Raw genomic sequence first — 20525 nt, 5'->3', positions numbered from 1 at the left:
CCGGCCGCCCCGCCCCCCGCGGCGACGTCACCGCAGCCGGCGCGGAGGGGAGACGCCGGCACTGCGCAGCCTCCCTGCATCAGCGAGGATGCCATTGTGTTAGCACAAGTCAGACCCCGGACTCGGCCCGTCCTGCGGCCTGGGCCGGCGCCTGCGGCACTGCCAAGGTGAGCCCGGGCGGAAGGGACGGAGGGAGCCGTCCGCGGCGCCCGGGCGGGGGGGCTTGGGCGGGCCCCGGCGCCCTCCAGGGCTGGCTTTGTCTCAGAGAGAGGCGGGGAGGCGGCCTGACACGGCGCACCCAGGCGGGAGGCTCGGCCGGAGCGAGCAGCCCGCCTTCCTTCCTGCGCATGTCTAAGGGAGCGCCCGCAGGGGCTGCGGTCCACGTCCCGCGGGGCGGAGACCCCCTAGAGCTACGCTGAGTTTGTGACGAGCCCTCCAAGGCCGCCGCAGCTCCAGGCGCGGCCGGGCAGCCTCGCCCTGTGTGCGCCGTCGTGCATGCACACGGACGCACGTGCTGCGTCTTCTGGGGCTGCAGTGGGGTGGAGCAGGAATGTCCGCCGAGATGCCCTGCAGTGTGCGGGGACCGTGGCATTGCACCGCCTAGAGCAGCGGCCCTGCTGCAGTCGGTCTTCGTACATAGATCCGGCTTCTTAGCAGAACTGAGCATCAGCCGAGGTGCCACTCCCGGACCTCTTGCTGTTCCGCTCAGTCCTGCCGCAGAGGAAGCCCAGTCGGGAAGAGGGCTGGCAGGCCCGCGAGGCTTCTCATCCGGAGCTCAGGTCAAGGTCAGATTTCCGTAGAATAGCGGCTGAGAGCCAGGTCTTCCCTGTCTTCCTTCTGGAGGCCAGAACGAGAGGGGGTGGGTTCTGTGCCTGGCAGAGGAGCACTGCCGCCCAAAGACCGGAGAGGCCGTCTGTTCGTGCCCAGAGCTGGCCTTTTGCTGAGCAGTCCACAAGTTCCTGCCTCCATTAAGCCCCTTGGTGGACGATGCAGAAGCGCGACCGTGGGAGACAGCCTTCTCTCAGTGTGCAAACGAGTGGTTAAAGGGCACCCTAGACAGTGCGGGAGTGTTAGTTCCCGGGAAGCTCTAGGGATGTGAGAGGAGGCAGAGGGAAGGGGCCTGGGGACCACGAGCGCCCGGAAGGGCTGGGGACTGGCCGGGAGGGGCAGGAGGCAGGACTTGAGTGCTGTGAGAGCCAGGGGTGGTTTGGAGAAGAGAGAGTATTTTTGCCTGCATAAGTGGAGGCTGCAGTGTGGGCCCGCTCGGGAAAGGTAGGACACAGCTGCTCTGAGCAGTGGGGTATCCAGGACTTGCCGAAGAGGCAGTGGCCCCGTGCTTTCCGTTTGGAAGGTTATTGAGAATTGGGCAGACGTGGGTTTGAGTCCCATCTCCGTGTGTAACAGTGCACACACCACTCAAACACTGCACACCTGTGTTCCTCCCTGTAAAGCGGGGATGACAGCGATGTAGTAGAATTAAGGGGGATCTGAGTACATCCGCCTAGTAAAGAGCATTATTATGGTGGCCCCGGGATACTCCTTTGAGACTAGGTCCAGGAAGAGGACTCACGCGAGATTTGACTGCTTCATGCTGGCGGAGCCCACTGCACCGCTGTCTGTGCTGCAGACAAAGCTAGAGGTTCACTTCCCGAGGTCTTTGGACTTTCTTCTTCTTCTGGATCCTCTGTTGCTTCCCCAGCCTCATCTTCCAAGTCTCTCCGTTTAATCGGGGTACAGAAAGAGCCTGGCATGAGCTCGTCTCAGTGTTTCTCTTCACCTTCACATAGCTTGTGGACAGCGGTGTGGTGTCCGCTTGTCTTGATACAGGACAGCTCACTTCCAGGAAGGAAGTCTTAGATATGCTTGCAGCACGTGTTTTCTGTGGTATTTAAATCGACTCAAAGGCAGGATCTTCTCTCAGTGTTTGGGGGTCGGGAACTGCTGGGGATCGACTCTTCCCAGCTCTCTTCTGTTTTGAGACAGGGTCTTGCTAAATTGGCCAACCTATGCTCAAAGCTGACGTCCCTCTGCCTGGTCCCTCCCAGAATGCTGGGCTTACAGCGCGTCCTGCCACGCCCAGCCTCTCGGTACTTTCTTAACTGATGAAGAAAAAAGTTTGAAAGTTAGAATTCCTGGGCCCCATCTAAATTGTTATTTGCTCAGAGTAACCCAGTAACTTCACCTTTCTGGGTGGGTGTTGCTTCTCTTATTTTTTAAAATGAGGATGACCGTGTTTGTTTTGGTGGATTGGTGTGAGGATCACTGAGATACGACATACATAAAATGTGCTTTCTCAACAGTGTGCAGGGTGTAGGGCAAGGCACAGGTCCAGACTGTGAGGAGCCGCCTGCAGAACTCCCGTGTAGCTGCCAGCTGGGTCATCTGGAGCCCCCGCCACTGCCCCGGCTGCATAAGATCAAGAAGGAGTCCACAGTTCCAGGACACACAGCACACAGTCGGACTGTGAACTCGGTCAGGAAGAGAGCTTGGCACCTAAAGTAAAATCTGACATAATGTAAACGTAAAAGCTAAAGCCATATAGCTTTTAGAAAGAAAGGAAAATTTTGTATGATCTTAGGTTAGATATTTCTTGGGATACAGAAAACTTTAACCCTAAAGAGAAAACATGATAAATTTGGACTTCATCATTAAAAACGCCCGCTAACCACAAAAACACCGTGGAGGGGGCCGCTGCCCACACAGCTGTGAGACAGAGGCATCCTGGTGCTTCCCCCTGGCTGTCAGGCCGCCGAGATTGAAGAGAGCGATTCGGGGCAGGCTCAGAACGACTGAGCCAGACTGAGAGAAAATATCCGCAGGACAGGTCTCTGGCAGAGGACTTATATTCAGAGTGAGTTTTAAAACTCCTGTAACTCAATAATACAATAGAACAATTGAGTTTTTAATGAATGGTCCACGAACAAATGAGCATCTGCCGGGCTCTGAGCACTGTGTAGTAAGTTCCAGAGACAGAGCTGGGTATCAGTCTCCGACCTCTGACCTGCATCCTAGTCCGGGGAAGGCTATGTAAACATAAAATAACCCCGTGTCAGCGCCCTCCAGCTGAGGGCTCCTTCTTCACCTCCCCTATGCATTTTTTCTTACCCCTGATTTGGAAGATCAGATTTCTCTTCTGTGCATTGTTTTACATGTGTGACCCATTAATGATTCTGTGGACCAGACTGTAAAGTCTACACTGTGTGTAAGTTTGTGAGTCTCTCTTGAAAATGGTGCTTTAAAGCAGGGATCAGTGATGGCTGTAGCCTAACAGGGTTAGGAGGACTGTGTAACCATCACCACTGTCTGATTTCACAACATTTCTTATCTCCCCAGAGAGAATCTCCGTAGCTTTTAAGTTCCCCGTTCCCTGGCCCTTGGCAACTACAAATCTTTCTGTTTCTGTGGATTCGCCTGTTCTGTGCATTTCATATAAATGAAATCATACAAGGAAGCTTTTTGTGACTGGCTTCCTTCCTGTAGCATGCTCTCTTTAAGGTTCCTTGAGGTTGTAGCGTACACTAGTACTTTGTTTTATTACCAAATGATATTGTTACATGGATATGTCACAGTTTGTTAGTCCACTCATCTATTGATGGATATGTAGGCTGTTCCCTTTTTTTCTACTGTGAATACTGCTGCTGTGAACATTTGTATACAAGCTTTTGTGTAAACATGAAGTTTTCATTTCTCATGGCTGCATACCTGGACGTAGGGTCTGTGAGTCTTGTGGTAGCTCCGTATTTAACGTCTTGAGGGGCTGTGAGGCTGATTTTCCCAAAGTCTGCTGTACTTACAGCACTCTCAGCAAGATTTGAGGCTTCCAGTTTCTCCATGTCATCATCAATACTTGGTATTGTCTGTCTTTTGTTTTTATCATCATAGGGGGAGGGAAGTAGTGTCAGACTGGTTTTTATTTCTCCGGTGCCTGGCGATGCTGTGCATCTTTGCGTGTTATGCATCTTTTTGTGTGCTCAGTGGGTGCTTCATGTCTTCTTTGGAGAAATGCCTGTTTAGATTCTTTGCCCAGTTTTCTGTTTGTTTCAGTGCATATTAGTAACACAGAGTAGTGAGGTTCATTTTGGTGCGTTGGTGCATGCAGAGTGTATTCTGATTATTTTCATCCCAGTAACCCCCCGCTTCTTTTCTTACCCCTCTCTCAATACCTTTCCTCGTCCCCAAAAATCTACATTCAGTTTCCTGTCATTGCTCTTATTTTTTTAGGTTACACATATAAGAGAAAATATCCAATATTTAACTTTCAATTTTTCCTGCAAATGACATAATTTCATTCTTCTTTATGGCTGAACAATATCCTATTGTGTATATACACCACATTTTCTTTCTTTTTTTTTTTTTTTTTTTTTGGTTTTTCTCCGGTACCAGGAACCGAACTCACGACCTTGCGCTTGCCAGGCAGGCGCTTTGTCGCTGAGCTAAATCCCCAGCCCCTCATTTTCTTTACCCACTCAGCTATTAGTGGTCATCCAGGTGGTTTCTGTGTATGTTTGTTTGTTTGTTTGTTTGTTTGTGAAAGGGTCTATGGAGTCCAGACTGTTCTTGAACTCACTATAGAGCCCAGGGCCCCGAACTCACAGCAGTCTTCCTGCCTCAGCCTTCCGAATGCTGGGGTTATAGGCATGCACCACCAGGCCCAGGTTCTCCAGGTGGATTCTGTAGTTCAGCTACTGTGAATTGCACTGCAGTAAACATGGGTGTGTGTGTATCACTATAAGATGCAGTCTTTAATTCTTTCAGGAACACACCAAGGAATAATACAGCTAAAACAAATGGTATTTCCATTTTTAGTTTTTTGAAGAATCTCCATACTGATTTTCATAGTGCTTGTACTAGTTTATATTCCTACTAACAGTATAGAAGAGTTCTCACATTCTCACCAGTATTCGTTTTTCTTGTGTGTATGCTTGATGATAGCTGTTCTAAGGTGGGATGGAATTTCAGTTTTCATTCTTGTTGGCATTGTTAACCTTAGCTCATGTTATGCCGTAGAATGTTTACACCCACTGAGGTCATTAGGCTCCTGTGCGTGGTATTCTTCGTTCTACTTACTTCCCCTTCCCCTGCTCCTCACCCCTCGCCCTTCTTCCCCTGGACCACTTCCCTATTGCAAGAGACCGGTCCCCTAGTCCCTTCTATCCGTCCTTTATTATTCTCCTTGTTTGTACCTTGCCTCACTCAAACGAGAGATACTAAATGATATTTAAGCCTGTGTGTCTCCTTTATTTCAGTCAACATGACATTTTCCAGGTGTATCCATTCTTCTACAAATATCTCAAATTTGTCCTTTATGGCCGAGTGGCCGTCCACATTTTATATATCCAGTCATCTGTGGATGAGCATACAGGCTGCTTCCAGGATTTAGCAATTACAACTTGTGCTGCTGTAAACATTGGTGTGCACATATCGCTGTAGTATGATGTCTTAAGCTCTTTGGGGAAGATGTGTAGCAGGAGCGTGGCTGGGTCTATGGAATTTCTAACTTCAGTTCTTGAGAAGTCTCCATGCTGATTTCCATAATGGTTGTACTGGTTTACAGTCCCACTCACAGTGTAAGAGGGTTCCTTTTTCCCCACAGCCACACCAGCATTTATTATTGCTTCATTTCTTAATGATGCCATTCTTTCTGGAGGGAGATGGGATCTAGTGTTGCTCTAATTTGCATTTAATGGCCAGAGATGTTGAGCATTTTTTCATATATTTATTGACCATTTGTACTTCTGCCTCTTGCGTATTTCTAGATTGGATCTTTAATTTTGGGTGGTTTAATTTTTTTAGTCCCTTATATATTCTAAGTATTAGTCTTCTGTCTGAGGAGTAGCTGGCAAAACTTTTTTTCACATTCTGTGGTTGTGTTTTCACTCTACTAATGGATTCTTTGCTGTACAGAAACTTTTTAATCTGATATGATCTCATTTGTTGATTCTTGTTATTTCTTGTGCAGTTGAGGTTCTGTTTAGAAAATCCTTTCCTACATTTATGTCTTCAAGTGTTTTAACCTGTTTTATCTTCCAGTAGGTTTAATGTTGCTGTTTTAATGTTTACATCTTTGGTCCATTTTGATTTTAATTTAGTATATGGTGAGAGATAAGGTAAGGGTCCAGTTTCTTTCTTTTCTTTTTTTTTAAATTTTTGGTACCAGGAATCGAATTCAGGACCTTGTGCTTGCCAGGCAGGGGCTTGTGCCACTGAGCTATATTCCCAGCCCGGCCCATTGGGTCTAGTTTCAATCTTTTGTAGTATAGCTTGAAGTCAGGTATTATAAGGCCTCCTGCTTTGCCCTTGTTGCCAAAAAGTACATTTGCTATTTTAGGTCTCTTCTGGTTCCATATGAATTTTAGGATTGTTTTCTCTGGTTCTGTAAAGTATGGTGTTGGTATTTTGACTGAGACTACATTGAATCTGTATAACCATTTTGGGAATATGGCCATCTTGAGTTTTGGGGGGTTGTTTTTGTTTGTTTGTTGGTGTGGTTTGGTTTGGTTTGGTTTGGTTTGGTTTTTTGGTTTTTTGAGACAGGTTCCACTGTCATGGTTCAGGCTGATTTTAAATTCACTATATAGCCCAGGCTGGCCTCAAACTCCCAGTGATCCTCCTGCCTCAGCCTCCTGAGTGCTGGTATTACAGGTGTGCACCGCCATGCCCAGCTATGCCCATTTTGATATTATTGGTTCAGTGTTTTGATTTGCATTTCCCTAATGGCTAAAGATGTTGAGCATTTTTTTTCATATACCTATTGGCCATTTACAGGAGGCTGAGGCAGGAGGCTTGCTGCAAATTCAAGGCCAACCTGGGCTACTTAATAAGTTCAAGGCCAACCTGAACTGCATACCGAGACCCTGTCTCAAAAAAACAAACGAACAAAACCCAAACGTAGATTAATTTATTGGCCGTTTATACTATTTCTTTGGAGGAGTGTCTGCTCATTCACCTATTTATTGATAGAGTTATTTGTGGGGGGTTGGAGGGTTTTTTTTAGTTCTTTGTATATTCTAGATGTCAATCTTTATCAGAATTTAGCTCAGCGGCAAAAGCGCCTGCCTGGCAAGCGTAAGGTCGTGAGTTCGGTTCCCGGTACCGGAGAAAAACCAAAAAAAAAAAAAAAAAATCTTTATCAGAAGCATAGCTAACAGTGATTCTTCTTTTATTCTGTAAGTCACCTCTTCACGCTGTTGGTTGTTTCCTTTGCTGTGCAGAGGTTTTAATTTGATACAGTCTCACTTGTGGATTGTGTGAGACTAGAAATTTCATTGTTTCTAGTCTTAGACCTCGGTCTTTGATTCATTTTGATTTGATTTTAGTACAGGGTGAGAGATAAGGATTTGGTTTCAGTGTTCTACATGTGTATATCCAGTTTTCTCACATTTCCACGCCCGAGGGGCATAACACAATTTTGTCATAAAGGTACATTATTGTAGATGTATAGTACTCATGTTTATTGTTTAGAATATTTCTATTAGTGATTTAATTTTAATTCCATGAGTTTTATTATTAAACAATGAGTATTTAACAGAAAAATATCAAAAAGTGTTGAATTTTTAATATTTACTGCTTATTAAAAAGCATCAAAATTTTCAACATTGACTTTTTGCTGTACAAAGTCTAAAAAGATAATATCAGAAATAAATTCCTTGGCCAGGGATATAGCTCAGCGGCACAGTGCCTGCCTGGCAACATAAGGTCCTGAGTTCAATTCCCAGTATAAAAAAAAAAAAAAAAGGGAAAGAAATTCCTATATGAACTTCAGTGAAAATACCAGTAGAACTCAACAACAAAAATAATATTTACACAAATTATCACACCTAAGGTAGTATTCACACATGACAACAGCACATTCCATACACACATGTCACACTGACAGCACATGTGTTTTGCTTTCCTGGCCTTTTTGTAGGACATACTTGACATCTTATAAGTCTTGCTGTTTATCAGGAGGTTATTGTATTATACAATGTGTAGTTAACAGAAACATAAAATATGGATAAAGTGTTAAATTCTTAATATATATATTTCATGTTTAGAATAAACATCATTTTCACATCAGCTGTGTACTTACTTATAAAACCTAAACGATCACATCAGAAGTAAATTCCTGTATGAACTACAATGAAAATACCAATAGAACTCTACCCCAGAAATAAGCTTGGCTTCAGCTGTAACACCCAAGGCAGTCCTCACACATGACAGCTGCGTGCTCCGTGCACACACCTCACTGACACTGGCAGCACAGGTGCCTAGCCTTCCTTTCTGTGTCAAGCCGTTCTTGTTACCTCTCTTATCTTCCTGTTTTGTCAGGAGCTTCCTACTATACTGCAAAACGTGCACTTAGCAGAAAAATAAGTTACCACTAAAGTAAAATATATAATGTGTGCCACATCAGCTGTTTACTTATAAAACTGAAAAGATCAGAAATAAAAACCTATATGAACTACAATGTAACTACGAACAAAAGTCTACCACAGAAATATCTTTGCTTCAACTGTCACAGCTAAGGCAGTTGTGTCTGTCCGTGTTTTACTAGAGAAACAGATACAACACAAGACATACACATGTATAAAAAATTACAAATTTGTCTTACGACGGTCAGCCACACGGAGCTGGATGAGGAAGCAGGCAGAGGGCGTCTGCACACCGGAGGTTGAGGGGTCCAGTCTGAGGCCTGGAGCTCCCTGCAGTGCGCGTGCAGGCTGGTAGCAGAAGGCCGATGCAGCTGCAGTGCAAGGCTGAAGGGTCCACTCTGGGAGCCGACGAGTCTGCGCCAGAAGGCTGGGCCGTCTGCGCTGGAAGCCGGGGGATGCTGTCCGAGCTGCAGGCGAAGACTGGAGCTCCTCCGAAGAGCAGAAGCGGACCTGTCTCTCCTCGTCTCCCCCTCATACCGTCCAGGCAACACCCGCCCTGAGGTGGGTCTTTTACACCCTCGGGTGTGGAATTGCTGAGCCAGTGCAGTTAAGCTTCTTTTAACTAAACTTCTAAAATTGACACAATCAACCAACCACTACAGCAGCCTTCACACATGAGAACTGCGTGTTCCATGCACGGGTATCACACTAGTAGCATATCTGTTTTGTTTTCCTGTTCTTTTCAGCAGGGCACAGCTGACATCTCTTTGGTTTTCCTGTTGCCTTAGTAGGTCTTTGGGATGCCGTGCCTACCTGTTCACCTGTCAGCTCACCAGGGTGCTTCACAAGTTTTTTGCGTAGTTCCCTGGGCAGAACCATTTTGTGTTTCCTCTGCTGTGAATGATCTCTTATGAGTTCCAGTCCCATCCTCTAAGAAGGTTTCTCCATGATACTTTGCACGTGCTATTTTCTCACACCACACATGTTTAGGATCAAGTAAAACGCAACCATTGGCCAATGCTTTGTGTTTCAAGTGACATCACAGTTGCTGCGGAGCTCATCATCAACATCTCCACCTTTGGTTTTGTTGTGGAAAGTCTCCATCTCAGGCTTCCATTTTGTTGAGGTTTCCCTATCGGTATTTCCGGCAGGGAGCAGTGTTGACAGCAGTACCAGTTTGTTTTTCTTTGCCGTATATGAGGCCAGTGTCCTACCTTTCTGAAATCCAGAGATGGTACTATACGATTCTCTGCTTTGAAATTGCGGCATTTCATTTGGAGTTTCTGCTTTCTTCCTGTGTACAGTTCCTGCGCGGGTCACCCTGTGCGGTCAGCAAATGTAACATCAGTTGGAAGCTGGTGACCAAGTGTCAGAGGTAACATTCCAAGTAGTGTGGGAGAGGGGAGCGAGGAGCCTGTGCAAACGTCCCGTGGCTCATGACTACACAAATAAGGACCTGAGGGCTGAGTTCCAGGACAGATTTCTAAATTGAAAGCATGATACGTCTGTGCATCTACACAGGAATGAATTTTTATGCCATATTTTGAGGGTTTTTTTGGAATATACTGCCTGAAGCTTCATCAACCATAAAATGCTACAACATGTTCATCAAGAATCATGTATTCAGATGGTGTCTCACACCGTGAGCAGATAGCAGCCTGACTATCAGATCTTTTTCTTTCTTGGCTGGTGGTTTTGTCTTCAAACGTCAGGCAATTTTGAAGGAAACTAAATCTCCTCAGTGTCATCGTTGTACCAACCTCAAGCCCATGAGGTTACCATGAGAAAGCCCTGCAAAAGTACAGCAGACCTATGAATGCTTTCAGTTCAGCTAGTGAGGTGTCAAAATAAATACATTTTTAGTATGGCTATTGGTGCATATAGAAGTTTTCACTTACACTTCAGCATTTGTGTATTTCACAATATCTGGTAGCATTTTGTCTGTTACAAACAAGTTCCAACATTGAATGGCAGTGCTGACATTCCATCCAATAGGTTTCACCCCTGCCGAGATCCTCACTGTATTTTTGGACCTAGTTCTAACATTGGCTTGTTCCATTTGGTTGTGTGACGGTTCGGTACCATTTCTGCTAGTCAAATATGCACTGACATTGCTGTCTTCTTCATCTCAGTCAAGGAGGTCTGCATTTTCATCTATATCAGTCGATCCTTGCTTACTTTCACTGTGATACTTCTACCAGAAAAATCAAAAGAAAACTTTAAAACAAATCCTAAATGCACAGAAATTTAGCAGTGAGCACTTCACGGGTAAAACTCACCTGTTGCTGCTTTGGATGTTCTGTGCACACCTTGCCATTCACCTGCCAAGTGGGTGAATGCACAGACAGGTTCCTCTTTTCGCAAGGCACGGCTACTGTTACACCCACTTTCCATTTTGGTGAAACACAGAATAAAAGAGCAATGTGAGTGTATTAATACCCTCTGTGGTGGTCAGGTAAACCTATGCGGAACCTGTAAGATGGACCATTATGTAGTTTAACACCTTTGCACACAGGCACACACCTTGCCTTTCATCTTACCGAGTGGGTAAACGTGAAGAATTCCTGTATCCCCCAGGCACAGCTGCCGAGATGCACAGCTGGCTACTGTTACACTCAAGTACAAATTTACAGTAGAAAAGTGCGGGATGGGTTGTTGTAACCTAGTGTTATGCGCTTGCTGTTAATTAAAGAGGCCATCTTTCCTCCAACATGTTTTTGTCAAAAATCAGATGGCTGTAGGTGCCTGGGTTTGTTCTGTATCTTCTCTTCTGTGCCATCGGCTACAGGTCTGTTTCTGCACCCGTACAATGTTGTGTTGTTACCGAAGCTTTGTAGTACAATTTCAAGCTGGTTATTGCTCTTTTTCCTCATGACTCCTTTGGCTCTTCTGGGTTTTTTGTGCTTCCATATGAATTTTAGGGTTATTTTTTTCTAGTTTCGTGAAGAATATTGTTGATATTTTTATAGAAATCACACTGAATAGGGGCTGGGGATATAGCTCAGTGGCATAAGCGCCTGCCTGTCAAGCGCAAGGTCGTGAGTTCGATCCCCGGTACTGCAAAAAAAAAAAAAAAAAAACACCAACATTGAATCTATAGGTCACTTTTGGTAATGTGCTGTACCTATTTTTTTTACTTGTTTTTTAATTGTTGAGTTGTAAGAAGTTTTATATTTCTATTAAAGTCTCAGATGCATGATTTGCAAGTATGTTCTCTGTTCTTTGAATTGGCTTTTCATTTTCTTTTTTTACCCACATTTTCATTAGTACATATTAGTTATACAGGTCATGTGGGTTTCATTTTAGCAAATTCATATGTGCATATAACATGTCTTTGTCATCCCCCCACCCCCTGCTTGCCCATCCTCCTGGTTTCACACGTTTGGAGGCTGCTCGGCATGTATTTGGATCATGTTCGTTACCCTTGGCTTTTCATTTGCTTTGTCATACCCTTTGAAGCACAAATGTGTTTAATTTCCATGGAGTCCAGTTTATGGTTTTTTCTTTTGTCACTTGTGCTTTTGGTGCTCTAGGAACCTTGCCGAGACCAAGATAGCACAGATTTAGTCATATGCTTTCTTTTATACCCTTAATCTTGTAACTCATTTTAGCTTCCCCGGTGTCTGCCTTTGTACATCTCTACCCATTTTTCCAGTCAAAACACAAGAGCTCGGAGTCTAACAAAGGAGACTTCCTCTCAGAAAAGGAATGAGGAAGAAAAGATTGTAAATACTTTCTCTTAATTTTAATGTGAGTTGATTTGTATATTGACTGTAACTGTCCCTCACACAGTATTTGTTACCTACCCATTTGCACTTTTTATTTAATGCACCGGTATTATCTGTGTCCTTGAGCAAATGTAACGTGCCTGGCCCTTTCTGCACCCCACAAGGAGGGTGGCGGCCTTGCCGTCTACACTGTAAGACAGTGTAGTATGGAGCTTAGGTAAATGATGAAGAAGAGGAAGGTAACGGGGATTTTAAAGTCACAGTGGGCGAGAGGAAAATGATAGCAGTTAACAAGGGAAGGAAGAGAAATGAGCGAGTTAGGAGAAATCGGACATGAGCAGGCTGAGTGCGGGGAGACCACTGGGACCTGAACTCGGAACCAGGAAGGCCAGAGCTCGAGGAGGCTGCTCTGCCTCAGTGCCGCCAGGAGACCAGAGAAGCACGGAAGGAGCCCTGTCTTTGGGGCCAGACAACCTTGAGCAAGAAAAAACTTTAGTCTCTTGGAGGTAGAACTTGGGGAGAAAAGACTTTCAAAGGGATTGTAGCAGTGAAAGTTTTAGTACAAACTGAGCAGAATTTGTGTACTTTAGGTCTGTACAATGAGCTAGACAAATACTAAGAATGTACCGGGTCTCTCACGATCGCCAGGGGTTGGGGTGGAATAATAGCAGAGGTAAAGTAACTCCCACTCGCATGCACGAGGGGCGAGGCCAGCACTAGCGCCCTTGCGGGCGCCCCCACGGCACTCTGCCTGCGATCGGGACCTCAGTACAGTACAGCAGCGCGGGCAGTAACAGTGTGCCGGCCACCGTGGCAGAGAAACGCGGGCGCTCCGGCGTCCTAGAAGACGGTCACGTGGCCACCTGGTCCAGTGTATGTAAGTGTATTTCCTGCAGAGTCAGAGCTTGCCTCTGTGAGTACGTGATAGAGCAGCCGTGACTTTTTCCGTCTGTATGTCTGGGTGCCGCAGCTGCGTATAAGGCATCTGTGTAGCTCTCTGGGCCTTGTGTGCTTTCAGACATCTTACCTGGTTTTTTTCTTAGTCATGTCACTATCATACATTTTTGTAGCTGGCATTAGTCATCATTTACTGCTAAGGACAAAGTGCTTGAAAGAACAGGAAAGGGCTGACCCTGAAATCCCCAGACCAGATGTGGCATTGGAAGAGGCCCGGCCTTTTGTCACAGTTGAATGCGTGGTGACCTTGAGGTGAAGAGGAGCCTCAGGACTCGCACCTGTGCAGTGCAGAAGGCGTGGCGGCCCTCGCACCGCCCGCCCTATCAGGCTGTGCTACCAGAGTTGCGTCCTGCCTGGACTCCATCTGAAAATGCTGTGGGAAGGGTGTGTCCCTGACTTCCAGGGCGGTGACATTAGGATCCCTTTCTTTCCCTTTCTTTGCAGGTGCCAAGCTCTCCTGATGAAATGTGCTCTGCCCCCCTGGGCTCTGGGGGCAGCGTGTGGTGCTGTTGATGCCCTTACTCGAACTTTGCAGAATGGATAGTCCTCCGAAGCTGGCTGGGGAGACCCTCATCGTCCACCACATCCCGCTGGTGCACTGCCAGGTCCCAGACAGGCAGTGCTGTGCGGGCGCGAGTGGAGGCGGTGGGAGCGCGAGACCCAAGCCCTTCCGCCCAGCCGAGCTGGGTGTCGCCCAGCCTGGACCAGACCTGGGACAAGCGGACTCCCTGCTCTACCGCAGTCTGCACTCTGCTCCAGGGGCGTCTCCGCGGCCCGCAGACAGCACCAGGAGTAGAGGCCGGGAGGGCAGAGGCCCCGGGGCCCCCAGACACAACCCGTTCTTGCTGCAGGAGGGCCTGGGTGAGCCGGGCCTGGGTGACCTGTACGAGGACAGCGTCAGGGACAGTGCCACGCAGCAGTCCTTCCGCCTGCATGGCACCGGCCAGCCCGCCTTCCACCTGTCTTCTTTCCAGCTGCCGCCGTCCGGGCCGAGAGTGGGCAAGCCGTGGGTGGCCGCACGCGGTCGAGCTGGAGTGGCGGAGGGGCAGGAGCAGGACCCAGTGACAGCCTTGGGTACCCAGCAGCACGGCACTGGCCACTGCTGCGGGCCAGAGCTAGAAGCAGAGACTATGGAGCTGGATGAGTGTGGGGGGCCCGGTGGCAGCGGCAGTGGAGGGGCGGCCAGTGATACCTCTGGCTTCTCCTTTGACCAGGAGTGGAAGCTCAGCTCCGATGAATCCCCGAGGAACCCGGAACGCCCCGGCTTGGGAGCTCAGCACTGCCGCTGCAGTAGCACGTCCAGTCAGTCTGAGGCGGCTGACCAGTCCATGGGCTACGTCAGTGACTCCTCCTGCAACAGCTCGGATGGTGTGCTAGTCACCTTCAGCACGCTGTACAACAAGATGCACGGCGGTTCCCGCGCCAACCTCAACTCTGCCCCCCGGTCTTGCAGCGACTCCTCCTTCTGCAGCCACTCAGACCCTGGCGCCTTCTACCTGGACCTGCAGCCCTCCCCCGCAGAGTCGAAGATGTCTTGCGAGTCCCACCACCCTGAAAGTGGAGGAAGGGAAGGGGGCTGTGGTTGTCCTCATGCCTCATCTCCTGAGCTGGATGCCAACTGCAACTCCTACCGCCCACACAGTGAGCCGTGCCCAGCTGTGGCTGACCTCACGGCGTGCTTCCAGAGCCAGGCCCGCCTTGTTGTGGCTGCACAAAATTACTATAGACTTGTCACCTGTGACCTGTCCTCTCAGTCGTCCCCGAGCCCAGCTGGCTCTTCCATCACTAGCTGCTCTGAAGAGCACACCAAGATAAGTCCCCCGCCAGGCTCGGAGCCAGACGCTGGCTCCAGTCAGCCGTCTGAGTATTACCTCTTCCAGAAGCCAGAAATCCAGCCTGAGGAACAAGAGGCAGTGGGCTTCTCAACAGAAGCAGCAGCCGTCGTGGGCCCCACTGTGCTCGAGGGGCAAGTCTACACCAATACTTCACCCCCCAACCTCAGCACGGGACGCCAGCGCTCCCGCAGCTACGACCGCAGCCTTGAGCGCAGCCCCCCCGTCCGCCTGGGCTCCCTGGAACGCATGCTGAGTTGCCCAGTGCGCTTGAGTGAGGGTCCTGCAGCCCTGGCTGGGCCTAGCTCCCCACCCAAGAGGGTCACCTCCTTTGCTGAGCTGGCCAAGTGCCGGAAAAAAGCTGCAGGCTCTGGCTCCCCTCCACTCCGGGTGAGCGTTGGGGACTCCTCCCAGGAGTTCTCACCCATCCAAGAAGCCCATCAAGATGGGGTGGGTGCACTGGATGAAGGCACTCGCTGCAGCCATAGCCTACCACCCATGCCCCTGGGGCCAGGCCTGGACCTGCTTGGCCCTGAACCATGGTCCACCCAGGTCTGTCAGGGCCCTCAGTCCAGTGAGACGCCACCTGCCGGCCTCGCAGCCGCTGGGCAAGGCACCCTGGCACAGCTGATGGATCCAGGGCCTGCTCTCCCAGGGAGCCCAGCCAACAGCCATACCCCGAGGGACGCACGAGCTAGAGCTGACGGTAAGGAGCTCAGATGCTGGGGAACAGCAGAATCTGTGCATGGCCCCATGACAGGTCCCTGGCAGCCGCTCCACCCACCCCATTAAAGGCGTCTCAGCCTGGATCTGGTATCCCTTCAGTCCAGGGTTTGTCTGCTGCACTAGGGTGGGAGAGGGGGAAAAGGAGAGAATCCTTAATAAGAGTGGCTTAAAAAGTACTGTATACCACAGTAAAATGAATTAAAAAAAAAAAAAAGACTAAAACCCAGCATGAAAAAAAAGTACCATACACTGACGAGATTAAGTCAGCAGGACTTAGACATCCTGATATATTTGGAGACAATTAGTCAGAAGATTGTGATTCTGAACTTGGATAACTGGAAAGATGATGGTACAATAAATAGAAACTGTAAAATCTAAATAGATTTGCTGAGTGACAAGCCGTTGAGAATTTACAGTGCTTCAGGGATGTGTCCAGCAGGAAAGCCACGCCAGGCATCAGTGACGCCCGTTCTTTGATCAGTGATGTAGCTGTTCTCCATTCTCCAATGAGCCTGAGACCTGAGCTACATGCACTGGTGCATCCTGTAGTCCCAGGCACTCAGGAGGCTGAGGCAGGAAGCTCGATTGAGCCCGGAGTTTGAGGCCAGCCAGGGCAATGTAGTGGGACTGCTTCCCCACAGAAAAACTGTGGGCTGGCCTCCCTGCGCCAGCCTTTTCTCTCCCCTTCTCAACTGTTTCATATTTTAAGCAGTTGTTTTATACCAGTCTCCATGTTAAGATGGTTCTGGTGACAGAGGGATAATGAGAGAGACGGAAGAAGAAATTCAGCTGGGAACAGAAACAGACAAGGAAACATCATTAAAATGCAAAGATGGCAGTGTATGGTACTGGCCAGTGACAAATAGCTAAATTAGACTGAAATGCCAGAGGAGGCTCTCTAACACAGTTTACATTTAAGCCCAGTTAGAAAATGATTAGAATTAGGCTTAGTAGAGGCTTGTAGAAATGTCCCAGGCTCCCAGGATGGTCTGTACAAGGGCATGGTGTGGCCTGATGCTTTCCGGGAATTGCAAGGAATTTGTTACAGGTGTTGCGGGATGAGGATGGAACCATGGACGGATGCTAATGAAGGAAGCGGCTGTGTTGTCATTTGGTTTGGCTTTTTGTTTGCTTAGTAGCTCGTTGTGATTTGCATTTTAGAAAGGTCACTGGTAGTTTGAACGAAGCGTGGGCTGGAAGGGGTCTCTCTGAAGTCCTGAGAGGCCCCCACGTGGACTGGGAAGTCATGCAGTAGAAGTGGTAGTGAAAGCTATGTCAGTGGTGCGGCCGACCAGGAGGAACATGTGGAGCCACAAAGCCAGCAAGGATAGAGCTCCAGAGATAGTGTGATGTATAAGGTGAGCAGAGCAAACCTCAAAACAGACTGAGACGAGAACCGGGGTTGTGGCTCAGCGGCACAGCGCCTGCCCGGCAAGTGCAAGGTCCTGAGTTCAATTCCCGGTACCAAAATAAAAAACAGACTGAGATTAGTTAGCCAGAAAAGTAGAAGAAATAGCTAGAAGATAGTGATGTCAGAGGAACCAAAAGAGAAGTTTCAAAAAAAAGAAGGTTCAACCAGATGAAGCCTAAAGAGAAGTTACCCAGGACAGTGGTGAGGAGTCCTGAAAGCAGTGGTCAAGGAGGCAGCGAGTGCAGAAGCCGGTGTCGGAGGGCTTGGAAAGAAAGAGAAGGAAAAGCAGAGGCAGCAGCCCCGCACAGTTGTGCCTGTGTCTTCGCAAGGGAAAGATGTTAAAAAAACCGTAAATGGCGCTATGTGCTATCTGTGCCGTTAGGGGTCGCAGCCCCTCCGAACCTCCCACTCCTTGACATGCAGAGGAGCTGGTCTTGGGGCAGAGGGTGCCAGGAAGTCCGCCGGGAAGAGGCAGAGTGAGCGCTTGGTCAGGGCCTTTGGAGCCCACCCGCTTCTCAGACTGCAGGGTCTGGTGGGCGCGTCTGATGGGGCACTGTGGCTGGCATCCTGGGGGCAAGGAAAACCCGGGTCAGAAATGGAAGGAAAGGCGTTAAAAGTGCTTTTTCTGCCAGGGAAGATTTTTCATGGCAAGGTGCTATTCTGTTATAAAGACTTCAGTGACCTACAGCACAGCTCTTCTCTTGGTTTTGTTTATTCTTTTTTCTTTTGTCATTTTATGAAAAAATAGAAGAAAATTTCATGACAAAATAAGACAGCAATAGTTAATTTGCTATGTATCATAATCTTCAAAGTAGTTAGAGTACAAGACAGACAAAAACAGACTTACAAAGAAAAAGCAAACACAACAGCTCAATTTTCTTTTCAGTGAACTGAGACTAGTATATACATGAAACAAGTTAGCATTAAATTAAAATACTTTTGAAACAACGGAATAGGTAATTTGGGAAAGTATTTGAACATCTCCCTGCTTTCTATTTATTAGGAAGGAGCTGAGAGAAGACACTGTGAGATCCTGAGCAGCAGGGCTCTAGGACCTTTTCACTGGTCTACATCCCTGGCCCTTTGTAAAATTTTTTATTTTGAGACAGGCTTTTGCTAAGTTGCTGCATTGCCCAGGCTGGGCTCAAACTTGCATCCTCTTGCCTCAACCTCACAAAATGCTGGGATTACAGGTGTGCAGCATCATACCCAGCTAGATTTTGCCATATCTTAAAAGAACAAAAGCAGAGACCTATGTAAAGTTTGAGAAGTAAACTGTACTTGAGTTGACTTGGGATAGTTAATGCACGACAAGCTTAGGAATGAGCTGGCCCCTTGAAAAGGTACGACGCTAGGGTTGCTCGTCGGCTCCAGCAGGGAACAGTGGTGGTGGTCTCCACCCGTTCACCAGCCAGTGCTTGCTGGCAGGCTCTGCCCGCAGAGTTTTGGCCATGAGACTTGGAGAAAAAACGAAGGATGTTTTGCCGGAGAAGAGCATAGCCAGATGAACACGATCTCTGCCTCCAGTTTTCTTAAGGGCTGTCACAGAATAGTGAGAAAACCCATTCTCTGTCTTCCGAGGGTAAACCCAAGACCCGCTTCCCAGAGTGGACCCCTTTCTGACCTGATTTTACTCTGCTGATCCCCCATCATGTCCCAGGAGCATAGGGGGAGGATTTTTAATAGTAGTACCAGATAGGGCCGGGGATATAGCTCAGCGGCACAAGCGCCTGCCTGGCAAGTGCAAGGTCCTGAGTTTGATTCCCAGTACCAAAAAAAAAAAAATAGTACCAGATAGTTAATTCAGACATCTTCTATATAGAGCGCGTTTGTAGAGCTGTGGTGAGGGGCCCTAATCTGATCTCCGGTGTCATCTCAGCCTGGAAATGTGGTGAAGTAAACGGAAAGAAGGAAGCCATTGGCAGTGGGGATGGTGGGGCGGGAAGAGCAGCCAGTGGGCGTGTGGTGTGGGGGGCGGAGAGCGGCCTGGCTGCCGCAGGTGCAAGCCCCCGCCTGCCTGAGTGCTGCAGACTTCGTCCTGTGGGCAGTGCGAGCCACGGAGGATAGAGCACAGTAACTGGTGTTTCAGGAGACGGGCTGACGGGCAGGGGCAGCTCAGCACGTGAAGAGACCGCTGCTGTGTGCGAGGGGATTCTGTTTTTTTCCGGTACCGGGAATCGAACTCACGACCTCGCACTTGCCAGACAGGCGCTGTGCGGCTGAGCAACATCCCCAGCCCGCGAGGCGGTTCTGGACGCAGCGAAGCCCGAACCGGGAGAACCCGCCCGTTTAAGCTCGGTGCCTGCTCTGTGCCCGGCGCTCTGCTAGGCACCGGGGGTGCAGCAGTGAGCGCTGCGAAGCCCCTCCTTTCCTGTGGCGCTCGGGAGAGCAGGCAGCGCACACATAAAAGGCAGGATCTAGTGAGGAGGTGAGGAGAGGAGGAGCCCGGGCGGGCCGTGCCGGATCGGCCGCCGCCTTCCCTGGGGAGCAGGGCTGGGTGCTGGGCTCGCGGCCGGGCGGCCTCCAGGCCGCGGCTCCCCCGCTTGATGGAAGTGAGAAAGATGAGGGGTTGGACACCGGCCTGACGCCGCTTCATGCAGCGAACGGTGCGCTAGAGAACGCGGCCGCAGAGTGGGGCTCTGGCCGCGTCGGAATTCCTGGCTGCGTGAACGTGGCCGAGCGACGTCACGTCCACATTTTCCCGGCCCAAAGAGTCCTGGGTCCCCTGCCGGGAGCCACGCCCGGGGCTTTCGGCCCCTGCCTGCTCAGGACGCCACCTTGTGTTCATTCGTGCCTGGGGCTCTGTTAGTTCTTAGCTCGGGACTCAGAGGACACGAGTCTGAAGACGTGCTGAAGGAACAAGAAGGACCCTCACAGAGAGCAGACGAGGCCTCTGAGCTTTCAGCGATGAACGGGCGGGCGGGGGGCATCCCAGGAAGGCTGGTTCTTGGCTGCGTGTCGAGTTTTTCATTATGGTTAGATTTTCTCAAGAAAGGCATAACGTTAGTGTGGGGAAGATGCGGTGAATGAGCAGAAGCTTGAAGTCAGTAGTTTCCTAGTACTGAAAATCTCTGACTCACTGTAAGACTTTAGGCCTTAGAAACAAAGAAAACGGTAGCTTTGCCATTGATAGAAATGGAAATTCTCAGCCAAGCATGGTGGCGCATGCTGTAATCCCAACACCTGGGAGACTGAGGCAGAAGGATTGCTGCAAGTTCAAGGCCAGCCTGGGCAACACAGTGAGTTCAAGGCCAGCCTGGATACAGAGCAAGACCCTGTCTCAGGAAAAAAAAAAAAAAAAAGGAAAGAAAAGAAATTGTCGGGGCTGGGGATTTAGCTCGAGGTCGTGAGTTCGATTCCCGGTCCCCCAAAAAAAATCAAACTGAAAAGAAATTGTCAGAAACATGGACAAAGATGATGGAGGAGTTATTTTAAAAGGCAAACTTAAGTGAAAGCAGAGCCCTACAGCAGAATGACCTAAAGCGCCAGAAGGCCAAGGCCATGGGTTTGGGAGTTA

General features: G+C 48.8%; 1 protein-coding gene across 1 annotated transcript in view; it reads left to right on the top strand.

The window, feature by feature from the left end:
* The window catches only part of Rusc2 (RUN and SH3 domain containing 2), a gene marked incomplete in the record, with an annotated part of 44946 nt that overhangs the window by 15599 nt on the left and 8822 nt on the right, over window positions 1-20525 (top strand). Inside the window, 1 exon segment of the mRNA XM_013522959.1 lies at window positions 13484-15577. Within this exon segment, the coding sequence (XP_013378413.1) occupies window positions 13552-15577 (2026 nt within the window).

This window comes from Chinchilla lanigera, unplaced genomic scaffold, assembly GCF_000276665.1.
Source record: "Chinchilla lanigera isolate Chin_1 unplaced genomic scaffold, ChiLan1.0 scaffold00071, whole genome shotgun sequence".
NCBI lineage: Eukaryota > Metazoa > Chordata > Mammalia > Rodentia > Chinchillidae > Chinchilla > Chinchilla lanigera.
Note: the sequence above shows the minus strand (reverse complement) of the source record. Positions and strands in the feature narration are given on the sequence as shown.